This window comes from Silene latifolia, chromosome 1 (assembly GCF_048544455.1).
Source record: "Silene latifolia isolate original U9 population chromosome 1, ASM4854445v1, whole genome shotgun sequence".
In the NCBI taxonomy this organism is placed as follows: domain Eukaryota; kingdom Viridiplantae; phylum Streptophyta; class Magnoliopsida; order Caryophyllales; family Caryophyllaceae; genus Silene; species Silene latifolia.
This window is the reverse complement of record NC_133526.1, coordinates 182427104-182451891: the sequence shown is the minus strand read 5'-3', so window position 1 is coordinate 182451891 and position 24788 is coordinate 182427104. Positions and strand designations below refer to the sequence as shown.

The window sequence follows — 24788 nt, the reverse complement described above, 5'->3', positions numbered from 1 at the left end:
GAAATTTAGTATGTTGTCACATGCAATTGTACAAGATGTGTGTAAAATATTTGGCTATAATGAAGTCTTTATGCATGATTTATGAATTTTTGATGAAACATCACATAAATAGTGACTAAAATTAGTAATAATGCTAAAACATACTTCATGACTAAATGAAAAACGTCACATGTTGCATTTTATCATATATTTCAGATCTAAAAGTGAAAAGTTGATAAAAATAATTTTTCTCGTATTTTTATGGTGATAATTGTTAAAATCCGATAAACCGCAACATTGTTTTTCTCGATAAATTTTCGAAATTTTTAACCTAAGTTTTGAACATTATGAGTGTCATGGTATTTTTCCAGAATTTTCATGAGTTTAAATTTCAAATTTTGAAATTATTTGAAATTTTTATGATTTAATTTGAAGTTTATGACATAATTTTGTATTTTAGGGCCATTTATGAACAATATTAAGAAATCTAGGTTAATTATTGTCATATGTTAGTGGAGACTAATTTTGAGTCCTAAGATGGTTAGTGAACTAAAACTATCAGATTTGGAGCAAGATTGACACGAAAATACTCAAGTGACCAACAAAGAAAACTCAGCTTGTTTAGGACTCAAGGTATGACTTAATTCGAACACAAAGCAATGAATTAAGCCTAGGACTCGTTCAAGCACTTAGCAAAGGACATCAAACCTCCTAGCACTAAGCAAGGGAGTTTATCAAGCACAAAGCAAAGATAAATAATGAAGAAAGCAGGCTGCTTCTTAGGGTTTTTTCATTCAAAATAATCTGATTTTGGCTAAGGGTTGTGCTTGCTTTTATAGGACAAGCAAGACAATCCCCTCCCTTCATCTAAGATAGCATCCTATGGCCACAAAAGGAGCTGCTAATAACACCAAACACGGCAGCCAAGGCCTTACAAGAAATCAGAAAAGAAAAGGACATAAAGCATAAAAGATAGAAAGTAAACTAATAGTACAACAATCCCTTGTTTACTAGCTCAAGTCTTGTTTATGCACACTTGGACTCACTTGGAAGACTTTGGCAATGCTGCAAAAACTCTTCTAAGGGCCCTTGAGCTATGTTTGATCAAAAGAGGAATGTTGATAGCGACATAATGCACAAAAGCCTAAGCATGCCCCAGCCGTGGTCCTTATTGCACCCGGTTTTGTTTAGCTCTTCAACTCTTGATAGGAAACTCTTTGGGATACAAGTTCCTACAATAAAATGTACTAAACTCACCAAGGAATAGTCCCAAGCTGGAAAAAGGCACAACTTCTTAGACGGAATTCATGTTGGACCTCAATCTAGTGCAAGGTCCAAAACCGGGTTCTAAATTAGCTTCCTCGGTTGAATTCTCTTCAATCTCCCCTTCTTGAAAAGGATTTGTCCTCAAATCCTGGCCATTATCATCTTCAATCTCTTCATAATAAGGACTTAAATCCCCAACATTGAATGTGCCATGGACCTCATAATCTCCAGGCAAGTTAATCTTGTAGGCATTGGACCCAATCTTTTCAAGGACTTCGAATGGACCATCCGCTCTTGGCATGAGCTTGTTCTTCCTTTTGGATGGAAATCTTTCTTTTCTTAAGTTTATCCAAACAAGATCCCCTACTTCAAAGTTCATGGCTTGCTTAGGACCCTTTGCCCTTGCTTTGTATGCTTCATTTGTTTTCTCAATTTGCTTCTTAACTTGAGCATGGATTTGTAGCATTTGTTCAACCCTCTTCTTGGCATCGAAATCAAATTTTTTCCTTTGAATGGGTGCCAAATCAGTGGGCATGAGGGGGTTGGCGCCATAAACAACTTCAAATGGAGACTTGTCCGTGGTTGTAGAAGGAGCCCTATTGAAGGCAAACTCGGCTTGAGCTAGTTTGAGGTCCCAATCCTTCAATGACTTAGAAACCGTGCACCTTAGGATCCTCTCTAGAGTCTTGTTAGTCACCTCCGTTTGTCCATCAGTTTGGGGGTGATGGGAGGTGCTAAATAAGAGCCTAGTCTTGAGTAGCTTCCATAATGACCTCCAAAAGTGGCTCATGAACTTTAAATCCCTATCCGAGACTATAGACTTAGGGACTCCATGGAGCTTAACCACCTCTTTGAAGTATAAATCAGCCACACTAGATGCATCCTCCGTTTTCTTACAAGCAATGAAGTGAGCCATCTTGCTAAACCTATCCACAACAACCGTGATGGAGTCCTTGCCTCTTTGAGTTCTTGGCAAAGCAACTATGAAATCCATGCTAATGTCCTCCCATGGCTGATTTGGGACGGGTAAAGGAGTGTAGGGGCCTGTTTTGAAGTAGGACTTGGATTGTTGACATGGAGCACACCTCTTGATGACGTCTTGGACATCCCCAAGCATCTTAGGCCAATAGAAATGCTCTTGGAGTATGTCATAGGTCTTTTGAATGCCAAAGTGCCCGGCAAGACCATTGGAATGTGCCTCTCTTACTAACAAGCTTCTATAAGGACTCTTGGGCACACACAACCGGTTTCCACGAAATAAGAACCCCTCTTGGACCAAGTAATGACCCCCTTTTGCTCGTCCATTTTGCAATGACCCCCACTCCTCTTTGAAATCTGGATCCTGTTTGTAAAACTCTTTCATGTGCTTAAATCCAAGCACTCTTTGTTCCATGTAACTCAACATAATGAACCTTCTTGATAGAGCATCCGCAACCACGTTATCCTTCCCTTCTATGTACTTGCTTGCAAAGTTGAATGATTGTAAGAACTTAACCCATTTGGCATGTCTATGATTGAGCTTATGCTGCCTATTGATGTACTTAAGAGCCTCATGATCCGAATGAAGAACAAAGGGCCTTGGCTTGAGGTAATGGCTCCAATGAGTTAAGGCTCTTACAATGGCATAGAACTCTTTGTCATAAGTTGAGTAATTTAGCTTGGGACCACTCAATTTTTCACTAAAGTAAGCAATTGGCTTGTGCTCTTGAACAAGGACAGCCCCAATGCCAATGCCACTAGCATCACACTCAACTTCAAACAACTTATCAAAATTTGGTAAAGCAAGAATAGGAGACTCACATAGCTTTTCCTTGATGGTGTTGAAGGAATTTTCAGCCTTATCTCCCCATTTGAACTCCCCCTTCTTCATACATTCAGTTATAGGAGCCATGAGAGTGCTAAAATCCTTGATAAACCTCCTATAAAATGATGCTAACCCATGAAAGCTCCTCACATCCGTGATATTCCTAGGAATAGGCCATGACTTGATTGCTTTAATCTTCTCTTGATCAACCAATATACCACGGTCAGAAATGATGAAACCCAAGAATTGGACTTCACTTTGCATAAAAGAACACTTCTCAAGCTTCCCATACAACTTATATTCCCTAAGAGTGTCAAACAATATTTGGAAATGATTGAGGTGCTCTTCTTTGTTAGGACTATACACCAAGATGTCATCAAAGTATACAACAACAAAGCTGCCCAAGTGAGGCCTAAGCACCTCATTCATAAGCCTCATGAAAGTGCTTGGTGCATTAGAAAGACCAAATGGCATGACAAGCCATTCATACAACCCATGCTTTGTTTTGAATGCGGTTTTCCACTCATCTCCTTCTTTGATTCTTACTTGATGATAACCTTGCCTTAAATCAATCTTTGAAAACAGTTTGGCTCCACTAAGCTCGTCTAGGATGTCATCAAGCCTTGGTATAGGAAACCTATACTTGATTGTTATGTTGTTGATGGCTCTACTATCGGTGCACATCCTCCATGACCCATCTTTCTTGGGCACAAGCAAGGCTGGAACGGCACAAGGGCTAAGGCTCTCCCTCACAAAGCCCTTGTTCATAAGCTCTCCAATTTGTTGTTGCAATTCTTAAGTAGCTTTAGGATCACTTCTATAGGCTGCCTTATTGGGTAGAGTAGCTCCCGGAATGAAATCAATTTGGTGCTCAATTCCTCTAAGAGGAGGCAAGCCACTAGGAAGCTCACTTGGAAACACATCACCATAGGTCTTGAGTAGACGTTGGACCTCACTAGGCAGCCCCTTCTCTTGCTCTCCCACCACTCTCTTGGCTATAAGCACATACACATCCCTATCCTCCTTTAACTCTTGCAACATTTCTGCCCCATTATTTAGTAACACCTCATTTGATGGTTCAAGCATGGAAGGGGTTGGAATATGCTTGAGAACAGGTGGTAAAGGTGCTAGGATGACCTTCCTTGAGCCAAATTTGAAGGTGTAGGTGTTGTCTTTACCATGATGAACCGAGTCCCTATCAAACTCCCAAGGTCTCCCAAGTAGCAAGTGACAAGCATCCATTGGAAGAACATCACAATGAGCTTCATCTACATAGTTCTTACCAATGGAAAATGGAACCAAGCATTGCTTATTAACCCTCACTTCAGCCCCTTTGTTGAGCCACCTTAGCTTATAAGGACTAGGATGGTCTTGTGTAGGCAATGATAGCTTGTCAATGAGAGTACTAGAGGCGACATTGGTACAACTCCCCCCATCAATGATAAGATTGCAAACCCTTCCTTTAATGGTGCACCTAGACCTAAAAATTTGTTGTCTTTAGTCCATTTCCAAGGGTTGGGGTTGGGTATGCATCACTCCCCAAGTAACCAAGCTAAGACCCGCATCCGGCATAACCACATCATCCTCTTCATAGTCCGTCCCCTCCCTATCCTCATCATACACAAGGATCTCATCATCACCCCAATGAACCACTTCAAAGCTACTAAGGGCTCTCTTGGTTGGGCATTCTTTGGCAAAGTGACCATAACCTTGGCATTGGTAACGTTTTTTGAGAGGCATGGTCTTTTTTTGTGAGGTTTCGGCTGCTTTTCCCTTGTCAAGTATGGGGGTTTTGTTTTGAGAAGGTGGTTCATTAATTTTGAAACCGGTTGGGGGTTTAAAGGTGGCTGTTTTGGTGGTTGGCTTGGTGGTTGTAGCCTTTCCTTTACCCATTTTCTCAACCCTTAAAGCCAAATTAACGGCTTCATCAAAGGACCATACTTGTTGCATTCTAACCCTATGAACAATCTTAGTATCTAACCCTTCACAAATCTAGGAATCTTTTGTTTGGGCTTTTCATTGAGTTCACATTGCAAGGTAAGTTGTTCAAAGTCTCTAAGATATGACTCAAGTGGTTGTTGGTCTTGTTTAAGTTGTGTGAGCTTAATGAAAATGTCTTGAGTGTACTCTTTAGGTATAAACTTCTCATTAAGCTTCTTTTTCAGTTTTAACCAAGACTTAATAGGTTCCTTACCATCCCTTCTTCTCTGATTTTTTAAGTTCTTATACCAAAGGGAAGCATAGCCTTTGAGTTTCAAGATTGCAACTTTAAAAGCTTTTCTATCAGAATAACCTTTAAACTCAAAGACTCTTTCAATGGTCCTAAACCAATCTAACAAATCCTCGGGGTTTAAACTACCATGAAAATCAGGAATCTCTACCTTTAAGTCTTTGTTGTGCTCTCCTTGAAATGCCTCGGCCATGGAGTCCTCTGAATTTGAAAACTCCTCTTCCTCACGGCCACCATGAGCTTGTCCTCCTCCTCCCATGAGGCCACAGCCTCTACCCCTGCCTCTAGGTGGTTGTCCTCTTCCTCTTGGTGGTGGTGTTAGAATATTAGCCATGATAACATTGAAAGAATCTAGCAACAAATCACATTTTTCAGAAAGTTGAGTAACTTGTGTTTCAATTCCAACAAGCCTTTCTTCACTCATGATTGTTTTTTGTGTTTTTAATGTGGTTAGGGTATAATGAACTCACAAAAAAAGGCTTTGTTTTGTTAACCAAAGCTCTGATAACCAATTTGAACTAAAACTATCAGATTTGGAGCAAGATTGACACGAAAATACTCAAGTGACCAACAAAGAAAACTCAGCTTGTTTAGGACTCAAGGTATGACTTAATTCGAACATAAAGCAATGAATTAAGCCTAGGACTCATCCAAGCACTTAGCAAAGGACTCATCCAACCTCCTAGCACTAAGCAAGGGAGATTATCAAGCACAAAGCAAAGATAAATAATGAAGAAAGCAGGCTGCTTCTTAGGGTTTTTTCATTAAAAATAATCTGATTTTGGCTAAGGGTTGTGCTTTCTTTTATAGGACAAGCAAGAGAATCCCCTCCCTTCATCTAAGATAGCATCCTATGGCCACAAAAAGAGCTGCTAATAACACCAAACACGGGAGCCAAGGCCTTACAAGAAATCAGAAAAGAAAAGGACATAAAGCATAAAAGATAGAAAGTAAACTAATAGTACAACAATCCCTTGTTTACTAGCTCAAGTCTTGTTTATGCACACTTGGACTCACTTGGAAGACTTTGGCAATGCTGCAAAAACTCTTCTAAGGGCCCTTGAGCTATGTTTGATCAAAAGAGGAATGTTGATAGCGACATAATGCACAAAAGCCTAAGCATGCCCCAGCCGTGGTCCTTATTGCACCCGGTTTTGTTTAGCTCTTCAACTCTTGATAGGAAACTCTTTGGGATACAAGTTCCTATAATAAAATGTCCTAAACTCACCAAGGAATAGTCCCAAGCTGGAAAAAGGCAAGACTTCTTAGACGGAATTCATGTTGGACCTCAATCTAGTGCAATGTCCAAAACCGGGTTCTAAATTAGCTTCCTCGGTTGAATTCTCTTCAGTTAGGGTAATTAACTTGTACATAAATATGATTTTATGTAATTATTGTGATTTTAAAAGGTTAAATCACGCAAATTCGTAAAAACTGATTAATATACGATATTGGCTCTTTAAAGGCGATTTAGCATAAAGTTTGGCATGTTCATACATATTATAATGCTGCATTTTATTTATGATTGTCATATTTTAATTTTATGTAATTTTTGAATTATGTAGTTTTACTTAGTATGGCCTTAGTTATAATTGATATTACCCGAAATGTATGGGAATATTGATTCGGTTGTAATTATTGTGATCTCGTATCACCGTTTTGTAATTTAATAGATTTATTTTATTTTAATTACAAATGTATAATAGGAAATTATGTAATTCATTTTGTAATTTAATTATTCCAGAGTACCTTGAAGACGGTGCCAACGAGAAGGCGATCCATCAAAGGAAGCGTTGCCTTGAATTGCGTGCCAAGATAAAAGTTCAAGGGACCAAAGGAGTTGGTTTCTGAATTTGTAATAGTTTATTAAATTTACTATTTTAGGAAGGCCATACTAGGATTTTTTTTTTATGCTTTGCATTTTGTTTATATGTTGCATGCATCGCTAAATCGCCATAACTAAACATGCATTCTTTTTAAATCGAGTTTATCGACCGTGTCAATTACAATTATCGTAGTTCACCGCTTTAGTTCACTTAAAACGTGATAGATAATAAATTGACATGACCTCTCGCTAAAAATAAACAATTGAGACTTAGCCTTACCAAAAAGTAGAAACCATGAAAACCTATTTCGTGAGGGAGTGCGCTCGGCCACACCGGGGTACAAACCTTGTTACGTAGGAGAAGTGGGTGATAAATGTCTATCCACCGAATTCATGTTGATAAGGGATGAATCGGCTACCCCGTGCCCAAGTTAATGTGAATTTGGATCATGGACACATTTATTTGAAATTTGGATTGAGCTCAACGGAAGTATTCGTGACCGTAGTCGCATGTGTTCTGGGCTATAGATAAATATTAGAGGAATTTTATCGACCGAGAGTTCTAAAAGTAGAATCGATTAAAGAGTTAATCCACCGAGTTATATTGATGAGGGATGAATCGGCTACCCCGTTCCCAAGTTAATATGAATTTGGATCTCGTAATCATTTATTATAGTTGGGTAGAGGTCACTATATAAATGCTCATATCTTGTTAAATTATTTACAAGTATTATTATAACGATAAATGTTTTGTTTTCATTATTCCGTTATCATATTGTTCTATTTCTTTATCTCAATTTATACAATATCATTTCGATTTTTGATTCAAATCTCCATTAAAACATCGTAACTAAAGACAAAATTTGAATTTTTCTTCTAAAACCTCGTAATGTCCATTGCAAGGATCTCTTGTGAAGAGTATAGATAAAAGTTATTCGTGATCAAAAGGGTTTTTGATTTCTGACTAACATATCTACTTACAATGAATTGTTTCTCATATGCTTAATTGAGTTAATTACTTTGAAACGTTAAATTATTTTGGTAACTCAATTTGTTGGAAATCAAAATTGACCAAAATACCGCAACCACTTCAATGAAAGTTTTAAGACTAAACGAATAAATTGAAGAGTAGTCTTCATGAATTTCAATTTTGCTTCTCTGAGCAAAAACTCATTGAAATGAGTGGGAGCATTCTCTTAAACCGTTAAGAAAAGGACGAGGTTCTAAGAAGTAAAATTAGAAAGGAATTGATACAAGGTAATGTTAAAAGTAAAGTTATTGAGAATACCGATACTAAACCTATCAATCCCGACCGATAAAGTTTCAATTGTCTTAATTGTCGGACGCCAGAAAGGAAAATACCCCAAATTATTGAAGAATCAACAAGTTAGTTGTGGGACATCTAATGGGACCTTCTTCTTTAAATGTTTATTTGATGGACATAAATTTTGCTAATACTACTTCGTCAATATTAGAAACCGATGGTGGTTTTCATCATTGTATTTGATACATAGAATGATTAGAATATGACGACTAGCAACAATGATGTTGAGAGATAGAGTCATTGTGTACTCAATCTAGTTTTTGGATTTAAAGTTGTACTTAATTATGACTATTAAGTGCATAAACTCTAAATAAGAATATAAACTTGTTAAGATAGAAAAGAGGTTTCACTTTTGTAACCCTATACACCATGATTTGATGTATGGCTAGCCCATTATCAAGGTGATTATATTCTAAACCAAACTAGAATGACATATAATGTAGATGATGCAAGACTCAAATTGGTAACCCAAGATTAACCTTAAATTCTAGAATGATGAACGCAAAGAGTTATTGAGTACTCTTGAAACCATTAGATCTTATGGTATATGCGTATCTTGTATTCAAAGCAAGATGTCTCGTGCTTTTTGGTTGAAAAGGAGATCGAGGTTGTAAATCCTTGATCCAGAATAGGTTGATCATTTTCTTTTACCAACGATTTAAGTTGACACTAATGTGTTCACTTAATAAGGTAAATAGAGAAATCTTTGAAGAAGTTGAAAGAGTTCCAGGAATCACGATTTAGTCGTGATGGGACTATCAAAGTGAAGACTTTGATATAAGCCAAAGGAAATGTGATATAGTATCACAAGTTAATCTCTCTTAGTACGCATTATGTGATAATGTGTGGTTGAATAAGAAATCAAACGCTATTCGATATGGTTTGCACTTTAATCAAGTTACTTTGAGTTACTTGATCCTTTTGGGGATTTTATCATTTTGTCTAAATTATTTTTCCACTAAATCTAAAACGAATCATATGAAATATGAAATGGTAGGGTACCATGCTTGTAAGTTTTCACAAGAAACAAATGCTCATTTTTCCTTACAATAATCACGAGTACAACGGGTTTGTGGCTCATGAAACTGTCTTTCTAGAATACAAGTTTATTTCTAGAAGACAGAGTGGGAGAAAATATTCAAGAGCCATAAAAGAATTGTGTCAAAAATTGTATGTCGCAAGAAACTAGTTTTTCTTGTCTACATGACGTTGTTTCATCGAAACCTAGGAGGTTGAACTCATCATTTGTTGAAGATGATGAATTCGTGTTACTTTTAGAAAGTAAAGAGCTTGCAACTTACAAATAAATTGTTTGATTCAAGTTGATTACTTCTGGAAAGTAATGAGCATATGACTTACATAAGAGTGTTTAAGTCACAACTCAATACAAGGCTTAGAGTCATGAAAATCCGAAATAAATTCCAAGTGAATTGTTAGATATCAAAGCTTGATTGGTTTCAAAGGGTTTTGCACTAGTTGAAATGCTTAAGTCTATTTGGATCTTCTTAGGGATTGTGTTTCATTATGATGATATATATATATATATATATATATATATATATATATATATATATATATATATATATATATATATATATATATATAGAGATATATATAGCGAGTCAATCTAAAACCCACTTCTTCAATTAGAAGGAATGTATTCAATACATGTCTTGAGTTTTGTAGATTCTTGCCATCCTAAGATAATGTGAAACTTAAGAGAGGGTCTTAAGTAGGACATCAATGAGTTGGAATCAATGTTTTGATCATCTTATAAAACTTTTCTCGATAAGTCGAGAAGTTGTGTTTATACATGGAGTTTAGTGGGAGTTACGGAAATTTTAATTAGTCTAATATATGGATGACATATTGATCATTGGGAATGATTTAAGATTTGGAGATAAATAATACATCTTTAATATCCGGATTTATGTAGATAAATCCACATGATATTAGCGTCAAATAAGAAGTCTTATGTTGATAAGATTCATGACTAGTTCAATCAAGTTGAACATATTTGATTGATTCCATTTGCTTCCGCTGCCGGATCGATTAAATGAGTAATGATGTATAACACTTCATATACTTTGAGTATGATGAATTGTTTCAAAATCGAATTTAAGTAATAGTTACCAAGTAGCCATATAGATTATTATTAAGTGCTTGAGGAAGCATTAAGGATGGAAAGTTAAGTGTTTTTGATACAATTAACTAATTTGTGTAAGGGTGTTACACGAATGACAATTGAGATTGCGAAAGGTTTCAGACAAAACCATATTCAAAACACGTGAAGATGGTTAAGGAACCATTGTGGCTATGTTATTTAAGAAATAGATTTGCTAGAATCATTCTAGGCAATAAAGAACAATGAGAGATATTTACAACGGAAATTGAGTACACTTGCAATCATGAGATGTGCAAGAGGATGGATCCCGCACACTGTGAAAACAGTGGGAGCTATTTTAAGGCAAGAAAGCCTATGTCTAGATTGGATCTAGACACGTACTCAGATAGCTTTGTAATGCAAATATATACATTACAAAGGAAAACGAGTATGTAGTAAGGTTGAGTTAGGTACAAGAAGTTGATAAAACCTACTAAACAAAGCCTTCTCATAGGCTTAACATGATGAGTCATGTCATATGTCATTTCAATCGCATTGAGATGAACAACTACATATACGATGAAAATGGATTATAAAAATATGAAGTAGTAATCAGGTATTGACTATTCATATGTGATAATCACATTTGTCGTTCGAGTTTTTAAATTTGAAAACTCCTTTTATATTCTGTTACATCCAAACGGGTTGTAGAGACAATATTGAAACCCGTTAAAGTGAACCCGGATTAACATGGTATTCGCCCATAGTCACTTGTATGAGGTGACGTCTCGAAGTGACTAGAGTGTGATGCGATTGATGGCAAGTTCAGTGTCATACAGTCATGTGAGATGACTAGTCGATCACATAGGCAGACTGTTAGGAACACTTTGTCGGGCCTTATGACCGCTTATAGAGTTCTGGCAAATTTATATAGCCTGGTCGTGGCGAGAGCTACTATAGTATTCTAATGAGTCGATTCTTTTGACTAAAGACAGTTGGCCTAAGGTGGCACAGTTTCAGATTAACTTTGATTTATGTTACTACGACCTTCGTAAATGGGGTCAAATGGACATATTTTTGGTTACGATGGTTGTGGCTAGTCGAAGGGAATAAGTGCGATAGGAATTGTCCACCCCTTGTCAGGGTTAAAACAATATCTCAGGGCCACTCGAGGAGCAATGAACTGGAAATGCGTGGCCACGCTCGGAAGGTATCTATGGTAGATAATTCCGGTCAATCAGTTATTCTCCAGATCGAGGAAACCACTCTCGATATTATCACTTGCAAGTACGACCTGAAAGACACCTTGCATTGAGTGGGAGATAGTAATAGGACAAGAGAATTGGTGACGCACACTTGTCGAGGACAAGTGGGAGATTGTTGGAATAAGTGTCTTCCAACAATAATGTGATCACAACTGTTGATCATAATGATCACATGTTTAAATCTCATTTTAAGAATACATGTGGGATGTAATATTTTAAAAGTCAACTGGTCCACACATATCGGTAATGATTGGCTGACTAGAGTTTGACATTACTGTCGTGCGACGATGGTGATCATTTGATCCCCTTAGGTCATACCTATAGGGAAATACCCTTAATTGATTATTTAATTAATCGTATGCCGATACGAGTTAATTAAATTGCTTAAAATTGACGGATGATTTGTGAGTGAGATTAACGTGTCTTATTGTAATTCGATTATATTAGATACGGTCTAAGTAATCGAATTGTTTTATTACTTGGATAAAATTATTGTTTACGAAACAATTGAAATCGAAATTGAATGAATAATTTATTATAAATACAAGACGTTGTAATTTATAATTTGATAAACCGTTTTGGTACAAGTAATTACGAATTACTAGTCGATTTTGTAAATGACATATTTTATGAGTATGTTGATTTTTAATATGTTAAAAATACATTACATTGTGACATGTCATGTAACATGTTACATGTGACAAAATTGACAAATGACAAAATAAAATGGACTACCCATTTTATTTTATGTGTGCCGAAATAATAGAGGGAGTATAAGATTTATATTGTGTTTTTATCTTGAGTGGAAAACACAATGATTAAATCTAACTAGTAGCCATGCAAACCAAGCTTTTGAAAAGAGCAATTTTTCATCCATTGGCTCCCTCATTAGCCATACCCCAACCTGTTTTCCCACTAGAGAAATACCAATGTTTTCTCTATTATTATTCATTACCTCATACAATAATTTCTAGTGTGTGTTAGAAATTATTCTACTCTCTACACATTGTAAAACTTAGAGAAATAAAATCTCCCAAATCATTTTCTCTCTTGGCCGAAAATACACAAGAGAGATCAAAGTTTATTTTGTGTCAATCTTTAAGTGAGACTTGTATTATTTCTAGTACAAATAATATTAGTTATTAAGGGATTTCTTTGGGTATTCACTTTTGGGAGGTATTCTATTTTGGATCCTTTGTTCATCCATTTTAAGGAAAGCTCAAGAACTAACAAATAGGTGAATTTGTTGGTGCCCTTATATCCGAAATCCCAAAGTAAGAAAAACAATTTCTTCTCTTGTCTTATTTATGATTGCATGCATAAGATTTGTAATTATTTTATCACTAAACAATTTCTCACATATATGAATATGTAAATTAATGAGATTAATATTTCTAACATTAAGGTCATACCTCTAGGGAAACATTCTTAATTGATTAATTAATTAATTGTATGACGATACAAGTTAATTAATTCCTTAAATTTGAACAAATGATTTTGTGAGTGATTATACGTATCTTATTGTAATTTCATTAAATAAGATTTGTGCTAAGTAATTAAATTGTTTTATTACTTAAGGTTTATTTATTGTTTATGAAACAATTGAAATAAGAATGAATTGATTATTATAAATACAAGTAGTTGTGATTTATATTTGGATGACCCATTTTAAGTAATTGTAATTGTAAATTACTAGTTAATTTTTGTATGTGATTTATTTCATTTATATAATGATTTTTAATTTGCTAAAAATGCATTATTTAAATGACATGTCTAGTAGCATGTCCAATATGTCACATTACACAATATTGACAATTGACAAAGTTAAAATGGATACATATTAACTACATGAACCGTGTAAATGGAAGAGGAAGGGGGATTTTGTGCTAAAAATTACTTTAAATTAGTGGGTAACATAATGATTACCTACTAATCATAGGTATGCATACCTACACTCTTGAGAAGAGAAAAATGCAAATGTATTGGGCACTCTACCCATGTAAAACCGTGGCCTCCTCCCCTATACACTTAAGTAGTGTATTTTTTCTACACCATACCAATTCATTCTAATTAGTTTTGAACTTGAGAAAATTATTATCTCACTAGTTTTGTTGTTGAACAAAATTCATAAAATCTCACATAAATCTCTAATATTATTCAATCAATACTAGAAGTAGTATACATATAATATTAGTAATTTTAAGGGGACAAATATTCTAGTAACAAAATTAACATTGTATTAAGAAGGATTTCCTTGGTACAAATCCTTAAGGAGAAGTTCCTACTATGGAGCTTGAAAATTTGGAGCACTCTTGGAAGATCATCCTATTATGGGTAGCTCAAGAACAAGACTAGGAAGGAGTCCTATCTTGTGCCCTTGAAACCGAAATATTATATGGTAAGGAGACGATTTCTTCTTACTAATTTCGAAAGTTTTGCATGCATAAGATCTAGAATTAATTTTATGACTAAATTAATTATTCACATATTCAATATGTAAACTTTTGAGATTGATGAATCCAACAAGTGGTATCAGAGCAACACGGTTGTTGCATGCAAAATCGGGTTAGTTTTTCCGAGTTAATTTGTTAACAAATAAAACTTGTTATTTAGGATTTATGAAGATAAATCATGAAATAATTTTACATGTTAAAAGTTTCTAGTCCTAAATGGATTTTAGGTCATATGGGATAATTTATGGATTTTATTGTTCATTATATATATTATTGGCATTAAAACGTGATTTTGATGAGAAAAATGTCATTTTTGGACGCAAAATAGCTAAACTTCGAATTTTTCAGTGATTTTTGGATATTTTTTCACATATATTATGTACTGGTTGCATGTTAAATTTCATGAAAAACTAATTTATTTTGCATAAAATATGAATTTTATGATTTTAAATCGAATTTAAAGGGTTTATTAGGTTAATATGAGTTATATTTCGAATCTGGTCATGAAAATTTTATATGTTGTCACATGCATTTTTACTCAGTGTGTGTAAAAATCGTAGACGGATTGAACTCCTTATGCATGATTTATGAATTTTTGAGTAAAAATTCAATAAAAAGTGACTTAAATTAGCCTATAATGCTAAAACATATTTCATGACTTAAGAAAAACGTTCAATGTTGCATTTTATCCCACATTTTCAGATCTAAAAGTGAAAAGTTGATTAAAATTAATTTTCTCATATTTTAATGGTCATATATGATATAACCGATAAACCGCAACGATGTTTTTCTTGAAACATTTTCGAAATTTTTAACCTAAGTTTTGAACATTATGAGTGTCATGGTATTTTTCCAGAATGTTCATGAGTTTGAATTTCAAAATTTGAAATTATTATATTTTAATTTGGAGTTTGTTACATATAATTGTATTTTTGGGTCCATCATGAACAATATTAAGAAATCAAGTTGAATTATTGTCAAGATGGTTAGGGTAATTAACTTGAACATAAATATGAATTTATGTAACATATTGTGATTTTAATAAGTTAAATCACGCAAATCCATAAAAACCGATAAAATATACGATATTGGCTCTTAAAAGACGATTTAGCATACAATTAAGCATGCTCATACATATTATAATGTTGAATTTTTATTTTTGATTATCATATTTTTGATTTATATATTTTTTGAATTATGTAATTTTACTTAGTATGGCCTTAGTTTTTAATTGGTATTACCCTGAATGTATGGGAATATCGATTCGGTTGTAATTATTGTGATCTCGTATCACCGTTTCGTAATTTAATAGATTTAAATTTTATTACATATGTATAATAGGAAATTATGTAAGTTTTAATTATTACTTGTATTTCCCGGAGTTTCCATGAAGATGGTGTTACCTCGAGATGCGTGCCAAGACTGAAGTTCAAGGGATCAAGGAGTTGGTTTCCGAATTTGTAATAATTAATTAGATTTTTTATTTTAGGAAGGCCATACTAGGACTTTATATTTATGCTTTGTATTTTATTTATATGTTTGCATGCATCGCTAAATCGCCATAACTAAACATGCATTTTATTTTATTGTATCATCAACTGTGTCAATTATAATTATCGTAGTTCACCGCTCAAGTTCACTTAAAACGTGATAGATAATAAATTGACATAACCTCTCGCTAAATTAACAATTGAGATATAGTCTTACCAAATAGTAGAACCCATGAAGTACCAATTTCATAAGGGAGTTGAGCCGGCTTCACCGTAATACAAACCTTGTTACATTGGCGAAGTGGGGTAGTAAAAAGTTATTATATCGAAATTTGGATTGAGCTCAACGGACGTATTCGTGACCGTAGTCGCATGTGTTCCAGGCTAAAAATAAATATTAGAGTAATTTTATCGACCGAGAGTTCTAGAAGTAGAATCGATTAAAGAGTTAATCTACCGAGTTATATTAATAAGAGATGAATCGGCTCACCGTGCCCGAATTGATATGAATTTGGATCTCGGGATCATTTATCATAGTTGGGTAGAGGTCACTATGTAAATGCTTTACTTGTTAAATTATTTACAAGTATTATTATAAAGATAAATGTTTTGTTTTCATTATTCCGTTAATCATATTGTTCTAATTCTTTACCTCAAATTACATACGATATCATTTCGATTTTAGTTCAAATCTCCATTAAAACCATGTAACTAATGACAAATTAGAATTTTCTTCTAAAAACCTCGTATTATCCATTGCAAGGATCTCTTGTGAAGAGTATAGATAAAAGTTATTCGTGATCAAAAGGGTTTTTTATTTTTGACTAACATATCTACTTACAATTATTTGTTTCTCATGTGCTGAATTGAGTTAAGTACTTTGAAACGTTAAATCATTTTGGTAACTAGATTTGTAGGAAATCGTAATTGACCAAAATACCACAACCACTTCAATAAAAGTTTTAAGACTAAACGAGTCACATGGACTAATGAACAAGGGCATATGGTTTACACAGCGAGTCACAAGAATAAATTGTTAACATAACGAGTTACAAGGACTAATGAACAAGGACAAATGGTTCACACAACGAGTCATAATGACTAATAAACAAAGGCAACTGATTTAAACAAGAGTCACAAGGACTAATCAACAAGGACAAATTGTTCACACAACGATTCACAAGGACTAATGAAGAAGGAAAAATAGTTTACACAACGAGTTACAAGGACTAATGTACAAGGACAAATGGTTCACACAACGAGTCACAAGGACTAAAGAACAAGGACAAATGATTTACACAATGAGTCCTTGTTACAAATTCTTTAAACAACGAGTCACAAGGACTAATGAACAAGGACAAATGGTTCACACAACAAGTCAAAATAACAATTACAAATGGTTTACACAACGAGTCACAAGGACTAAAAAACAAGGACAAAGAGTTTAAACAACGAGTCACAAGGACTAAAGAACAAGGACAAATGGTTCACACAACGAGTCGCATGGACTAATAAACAAGGGCATATGGTTTACACAGCGAGTCACAAGAACAAATGGTTGACATAACGAGTTATAAGGACTAATGAACAAGGACAAATGATTCACACAACGAGTCACAAGGTCTAATGAACAAGGAAAAATGGTTCACATAACAAGTCACAAAAACAAGGACAAATGGTTTACACAACGAGTCATAATGACTAAAAAACAAGGGTAAATGGTTTAAACAAGAGTCACAAGGACTAATTGATATAAAATCAGATCGATTTTAAGGGATAAACAGTACGTTGGACTGTTCGAATTTATGTAATAAAATACGCAGCGGAAATTAAACAGTTTATTTGATTTTTATGTGTTTTTGAACGAAAAATAAAAAGGATATGACGTGATCACTCTCTCCTCCCTCGCAAGAAAGTTGATTGTAAAGTAGAGGTGATCATGGGCCGGGCCAATGCGGGCTTGGGCAGGGCCTTTCGAACAAAAGCGGCCCATTTGTGTGGACCGGGCCGGGCCGGGCCGGGCCAGATGCGTTGGCTTATTTAGCAAGCCCAAACCCGGCCTTTATGGGCTAATGCGGGCTTTTGGGCCTAAATGGGCTTTTCGGGCCCTAAAATTTACGACTTACCCTAGAAAATATTAAGGGGTCGTTTGGTTCACTACTTAGGAATGTAATGGATTGGAATGAGAAACCATGGGAGTATGGGGTTCCAATTCCATGCCTTCCAAAACATGTTTGGTTCATTAGAAAAATAAACATGAAGGAATGGAGTTTGAATCCATGGGGAGGAGGTGGGTATGGGATTCCAAGGGGTTGGGGTGGAATGAGAATCCATCAAGATTCTAACTCCATTCCAAAATACCCCAACCAAACACTAGAATGGGTAGAATCCATTCCATTCCAAACCTCCCAACCAAACACCCTCTTAGTGTAATACCTTCAGTTACAACTTTTAAAACATACATAGTGTATAAAATTGCACAAAATATGATGAAATGCATATGAATTGCTCTCTAAAAATAAAATAATGACAAAAATCGCCACTTTAGAATGTTTAATCATGCATTCTTAGATATGATTTATGTTATGTATACTTTGTTTTATAAATCTAAAAAAATATACTTGAGTTTGTAAAGAGTTAAGTATAACTTTAACGCTACTTTAATAGGTTTTATTAGAAAAAATATTCATTATTAATAAATATGGGTCGGGCCGAGCCAAAATTTGGGCCAAACGCTTGGCCCAAATCCGGCCCCAAAATATGTTGGGACTTTTTAGGCCCGCCCATGGGCTTTTTTGGGGCAAAACTAAAGGCCCAAGCCCTTCAAAAAACCGGACTGGGCTGGGTAGGGCCAATGGGCTTAGGCCATTTGATCAGCTCTATTGTAAAGCACGACTGGTTTTTGTGACTCTCACCTCGCAAGGATCAACTCACACTCTATCTCTCCCAAGCAAGAAAGAAATAAACACTCAAAGCTCGCAAGCAATAAGCAACAAGAAAACTTGTGTTAATTCTCAACTCAATAAGCAACAAGAAAATCCGAAATAAATTCCAAGTGAATTGTTAGATATCAAAGCTTGATTGGTAGCAAAAGGTTTTGCACTAGTTGAAATGCTTAAGTCTATTTGGATCTTCTTAGGGATTGTGTTTCATTATGAGATATATAGCGAGTGAATCTAAAACCCACTTCTTCAGTTAGAAGGAATGTATTCAATACATGTCTTGAGTTTTGTAGATTCTTGCCATCCTAAGATAATGTGAAACTTAGGGTCTTAAGTAGGACATCAATGAGTTGGAATCAATGTTTTGATCATGTTATAAAACTTTTGTCGATAGGTCGAGAAGTTTTGTTTATACATAAATTTTAGTGGGAGTTACGGTAATTTTAATTAGTCTAATATGTGGATGACATATTGATCATTGGGAATGATTTAAGACTTGGAGATAAATAATACATCTTTAATATCCAGATTTATGGAGATAAATCCACATGATATTAGCGTCAAATAAGAAGTCATATGTTGATAAGATTCATGACTAGTTCAATCAAGTTGAACATATTTGATTGATTCCATTTGCTTCCGCTGCCGGATCAATTAAATGAGTAATTATGTATAACACTTCATATACTTTGAGTACGATGAATTGTTTCAAATAGAATTTAAGTAATAGTTACCTAGTAGCCATATAGATTATCCTTAAGTGCTTGAGGAAGCATTAAGGATGTAAAGTTAAGTGTTTTTTATACAATTCACCAATTTGTGTAAGGGCTTACACTAATGACTGTTGACATTGCGCAAGGTTTCCGACAAAACCGTATATCAGAACACATAAAGATGGTTAAGGAACCATTGTGGCTATGTTATTTATGAAATAGATTTGCTAGAATCGTTCTAGGCAATAAAGAACAATGAGAGATATTTACAATGGAAATTGAGTACACATGCAATCATGAGATGTGCAAGAAGGATGAGTCCCGCACACTATGAAAACAGTGGGAGCTATTCTAAGCCAATTGAGCCTATGTCTAGATTGGATCTAGACACGTACTCAGAAAGTTTTTGTAATACAAGTGTATGCATTACGAAAGGAAAACAACTGTGTAGCAAGGTTGAGCAAGGAGTTGCTAAAACCTACAAACGAATGCCTATTGATAGGCTTAACATGATGAGTCATGACATTTCAATTGGATTGAGATGAATAACTACATACAAGATCTAAATTGGATTATAGAATATGAAGTAGTAATCAGGAATTGACTACTCATATGATAATCACATTTATCGTTTGAGTTATCATTAACTCATCTTGTACTTTGTTATGTCCAATGGGTTGTAGAGACAATCATGAACCCCATTAAAGTGAACTGGATTAACATAGTATTTGCCCCTAGTTGCTTATATGAGGTGACGTCTCGAAGTAACTAGAGTGTGATGCGATTGATGGCAAGTTCAAGTGCTATAGAGTCATAAGAGATGACTAGTCGATCACATAGGCAGACTGTGAGGGACACTTTGTCGGGCTTATAACCGCTTATAGAGTTCTGACAATTTTTAATAGCCTGGTCGTGGTGAGAGCTACTATAGTATTCTTATGAGTCGATTCTTTGACTAATGACTGTTCGCCTAAGATGGCACAGTTTCAGAGTGACTTTGATTTATGTCCGGCGACCTTCGTAATTGGGGTATAATGGGCATGTTTTTGGTCATGATGAGCTGTGGCTATTCGAAGGTAAGAGTGCAACAGGAATTGTCCATCCCCGTCAGGGTTATCTTATATCTCAAGGCCACTCGAGGAGCAATGAACTGGAAATGCGTGGCCACGCTCGGAAGGTATCTATGGTAGATAAATTCCGGTCAGACAGTTATTTTCCAGATCGAGAAAACCACTCACGATATGATCAAATACAAGTACGACCTGCAAGACACCTTGCATTGAGTGGGAGATAGTAATAGGACAAGAGAATTGGTGATGCACACTTGTCGCGGACAAGTTGGAGGTTGTTGGAGTATGTGTCCTCGACAATAATGCGATCACATGTTTAAATCTCATATTAAGAATGCACAAGGGATTGTAACATTTTATTGTCAACTGATCCACATTAATCGGTAATGATTGGCTGACTAGAGTTTGACATTACTGTCGTGCGACGGTGGTGATCAGTTGATCCCTTAAGGTCATACCTCTAGGGAAACATTCTTAATTGATTAATTAATTAATTGTATGACGATACAAGCTAATTAATTCCTTAAATTTGAACAAATGATTTTGTGAGTGATTATACGTATCTTATTGTAACTTGATTAAATAAGATTCGTGCTAAGTAATTAAATTGTTTTATTACTTAAGGTTTATTTATTGTTTATGAAACAATTGAAATAAGAATGAATTGATTATTATAAATACAAGTAGTTGTGATTTATAATTGGATGACCCATTTTAAGTAATTGTAATTGTGAATTAATAGTTAATTTTTGTATGTGATTTATTTCATTTATATAATGATTTTTTATTTGTTAAAAATGCATTATTTAAATGACATGTCTAGTATCATGTCCAATATATCACATTACACAATATTGACAATTGACAAAGTTAAAATGGATCCATATTAACTACATGAACCGTGTAAATGGAAGAGGAAGGAGGATTTTGTGCTTAAAATTACATTAAATTAGTGTGTAACATAATGATTACCTACTAATCATAGGTATGCATACCTACACTATTGAGAAGAGAAAAATGCAAATGTATTGGGCACTCTACCCATGTAAAATCGTGGCCTTCTACCCTATACACTTAAGTAGTGTATTTTTTCTACACCATACAAATTCATTCTAATTAGTTTTGAACTTGAGAAAATTATTATCTCACTAGTTTTGTTGTTGAACAAAATTCATAAAATCTCACATAAATCTCTAATATTATTCAATCAATACTAGAAGTAGTATACATATAATATTAGTAATTTTAAGGGAACAAATATTAATTTTGTAGATACCCGTATCCGTCGATATTGGAATTTATAGAGAACCCGACAAACACCCGATGATGATAGGACACATGTATTTATTAGTTGTCATTGTCATTATTTGGGTTCGTTTTACGATGTAGAATGAGCGTTGTCGACGGAGTATTTTATTAATTTAAATGATATTTAAAGTAAAGTTTTTTTTAGATAAATTCATTTTATTGCTTTATTTTGAATTTATTTTGTCAAATTTATTTTATTGAAAATAAAATAAATAATTGATTTGAAAAATAATTTTTATGAGTATATTTGATTTGAAAAATCATTTATTTTAATGTGTTAATTGTTTTGAAAAATCGATTCAAAAATCCAAAAGAACTCGTTTTAAACACGTGTTTTAGAGCTTGATTATAGCTCGGTTTTTGGGCCCGTTTTCTTTACGAGTTGGCACGAATCTCGAGTACACTAACCAACCTAAGCCTCTACCCATCCAACCCCAGTTCGAACCCCATAACCACGGCCCAAACCATGCCCCAAATCATCCCCAACAGCCCGCACAAAAACACGAGCAGCCCCCCTGTTTTGCATCTCAAATCCCGAGCCCAAAACCCGCTCCAAATACCACCAAAACCGGTACCCATTAACCCTAACCCATACCCTAGTATCCTACACATATTACCTTACCTTAACCACCAAGAAAACCCGTCACAAAGCCTCTCAAACCCTCACAAAAGCTGCTGGACAGCAGCTATGCGCGAATGAGCCCGTCTGCCTCTCCCCCCTTTTACCCTACTTTAACTCCTTATAAATACCACCCCTTCACCATACATTCATTCTTCTAAGTTATCCATACATACTACCTCCACTTACAAGCTTTAAACTCCAGAAACAAACCCTAATTGCCTCCCAAAAACCCTAGACAAAACCGACATACAAACAGAGAATCAGTTTGTGTGTCCTCTTTGAAACCCTTCGTTCTCCCTTCAAACCTCCATCAAAATTCGAGTTTCTTGTTCCAAATTAACCATACAACATCCATCTACACATTAGACAAAGATTTACGAGCCAAATTGCCCTTGAGAGTACACGAATTCCCTCGAAAAACAGAGTGTTATACACTCTGTTTTCGCGTCTTTTCCTGTCTGTCCAGTTCTGTTTGTGCTCGTTTTTCGTGCCCAATAACTCAAAAAGAGCAGGTATTGTTTTAAGATAACTGTTCATCTCTCTTTCTAGTTTTTAAAACATCTTTTAAATCGAATTTTCACCGTGAAACGAGAGAGAAATCGCAGTTTGAAAGTTGCTGTCCAGATTTGCAAAAAACGTGTTGTTTGCTTTGTTTCTTCGTCGACGACGGCCTCTCGAGATAAAATCTACCATCGATTACGACCCAAGACGGTGTCAACGATACATGTAGGTTGAGGGTGCATCAAATCCTCCTCTTTCTCCCTTTTATTTCGTTTTTTTGTGTTTGTTTTTATTGTTTCGTTTTATTTTGTTTATCGATGGTTATCATTAACTATGAAACTAGTTTAGTCCGAGTATGAGTTAAAGTACCACCATGAACACCCGCGTTGAATTGAGATGGGAAAGAAATCCGCTACATCAGTCGGTCGTAACCCCCGTCTCATTTACATATCCTCGTGTTCAAGTTAGGGCATTAATAAAACGAATTCTAACTTCGCTCTTCGCTTTTGACCCCTCTTTTGTTTCGTGTAATTCGACCCACCTTAGGACCCGTCACATGTTAGTATGACCTCTGATTGTTAACATATAACTCGTTTAGATGACATTAGATCAATTTAATAACCTAATTAGACACGTTAGGGTACATCGACATAGCTTTAAAAATCAACAAACAATTCTATAACCTAATTGAACGCATCTCTCTTTTCACTCGATTTCTCGCTAGCATAGGAGTGCGTGATTAGCACCTTTCTATTAACACTCGATGAGTAGTATTAATATCGTAACTCCTTGACCTAATTTGACCCCTTTAGGCCGTGTAGAATACACATTTGCAAGACATCTTTTCAATCGATCAACGTCGTTTCTAACTTGTTTTCTAGCCCGCTTTCGAACTTGTTTCGCAATCAATTGATCTAACTTATGAACCTGACCTAGGACCTAGGGTAGCCGTGTCTAGGGTGGACGTGGCTTTAGGCCGTGGGGGTGGCCGTGCCTCTTCTTGTTTCGTTTGTTTTATATCATTTGTTCTTTGTCGTTTCGTAGCTTGTAATTTACAGTTTGTTCATCGAGTTGTAATTTTCAAGTTTGTTTTACTTTTATCGAGTCAAAACTTCTTCAAAAACCTTAGTCTTGTTTGGTTAGATGGTTGTGCCCCAATGCAAGTAAGAGCGTAGTAAATCGCATGTTGTTTAAAGCAACATGGCCCGATTTATGCTAATGCATGCTTTGGTGTGTGACCCAATGTCTAATTCGATAAGACTAAGTGAAAGCACACATTACGAGGAGTGACCCAAGGCCGTGAGTCATGTGAGCCGTGGGCCACCCCTTTGTGCACGGTTTCCTAGGCCGAATGGCCGTGTTTTGCAAAGTGTTGTATATAGCGATTGTATTTAGATCGAGTTGTATCTTTAATTTCTCGTTGCGTCGGCATGAAATGCCTGGGTTGTAATAGGGTAGATCCCAACGGCTCCCCCATTCCCATCAAGCCTTGTTTGTTTTGTTTATATGTTGTTAGATCAATCAACCCACATGCTAAATTACAACTTTGACAAAGTTAGTTTAGTTGCATCTAAAACGACATAGAAATTGTTGTCACATGTTAGGGTTTTAAAACGATGTTTGCATATCATCTATCGTAGTAGCTATGACCTTGTTTGAAATCCGATACTTGACTTAGTAGAGGCCGTTATTGACGGGCGGGGTTAGGTGTCCTTATGGGCTTCCTAACACGTACCCTCACCCCTTACTCAAGATCTATGGTTTGTGGATCCGTCTAAATACCATTGGATTACGAGAGTCTTTCAAATCGAGTGATATAGGGTACAAGTCTTTATCTTTAATCACTCGTAGTCGATTGGCTTTATGCTTTTCGATGAAAGGTGTAAAGTTGA

At 35.3% G+C, this 24788-nt stretch overlaps 1 protein-coding gene across 1 annotated transcript; it reads right to left on the bottom strand.

Annotated features, from left to right (window-relative positions):
• Window positions 1-3844: 3844 nt before the first annotated feature.
• On the bottom strand, window positions 3845-5538 carry LOC141588480 (uncharacterized). Its single transcript, XM_074409923.1, has 2 exons — window positions 5431-5538; window positions 3845-4438 (listed from the first exon to the last, which is right to left on the bottom strand). Exons 1-2 carry the CDS (start codon window positions 5536-5538, stop codon window positions 3845-3847), a joined length of 702 nt encoding a protein of 233 aa, XP_074266024.1.
• Between the last annotated feature and the right edge of the window lie 19250 nt (window positions 5539-24788).

Excerpts from the sequence above, each read along its gene's own strand:
- LOC141588480 (XM_074409923.1), bottom strand. The coding sequence starts at position 5,538 with ATGGGAGGAGGAGGACAAGCTCATGGTGGCCGTGAGGAAGAGGAGTTT. Across the intron at positions 4,439-5,430 it reads AGCACAACAAAGACTTAAAG|CTATCATTGCCTACACAAGA; the intron begins GTAGAGATTCCT and ends CTCATTGACAAG.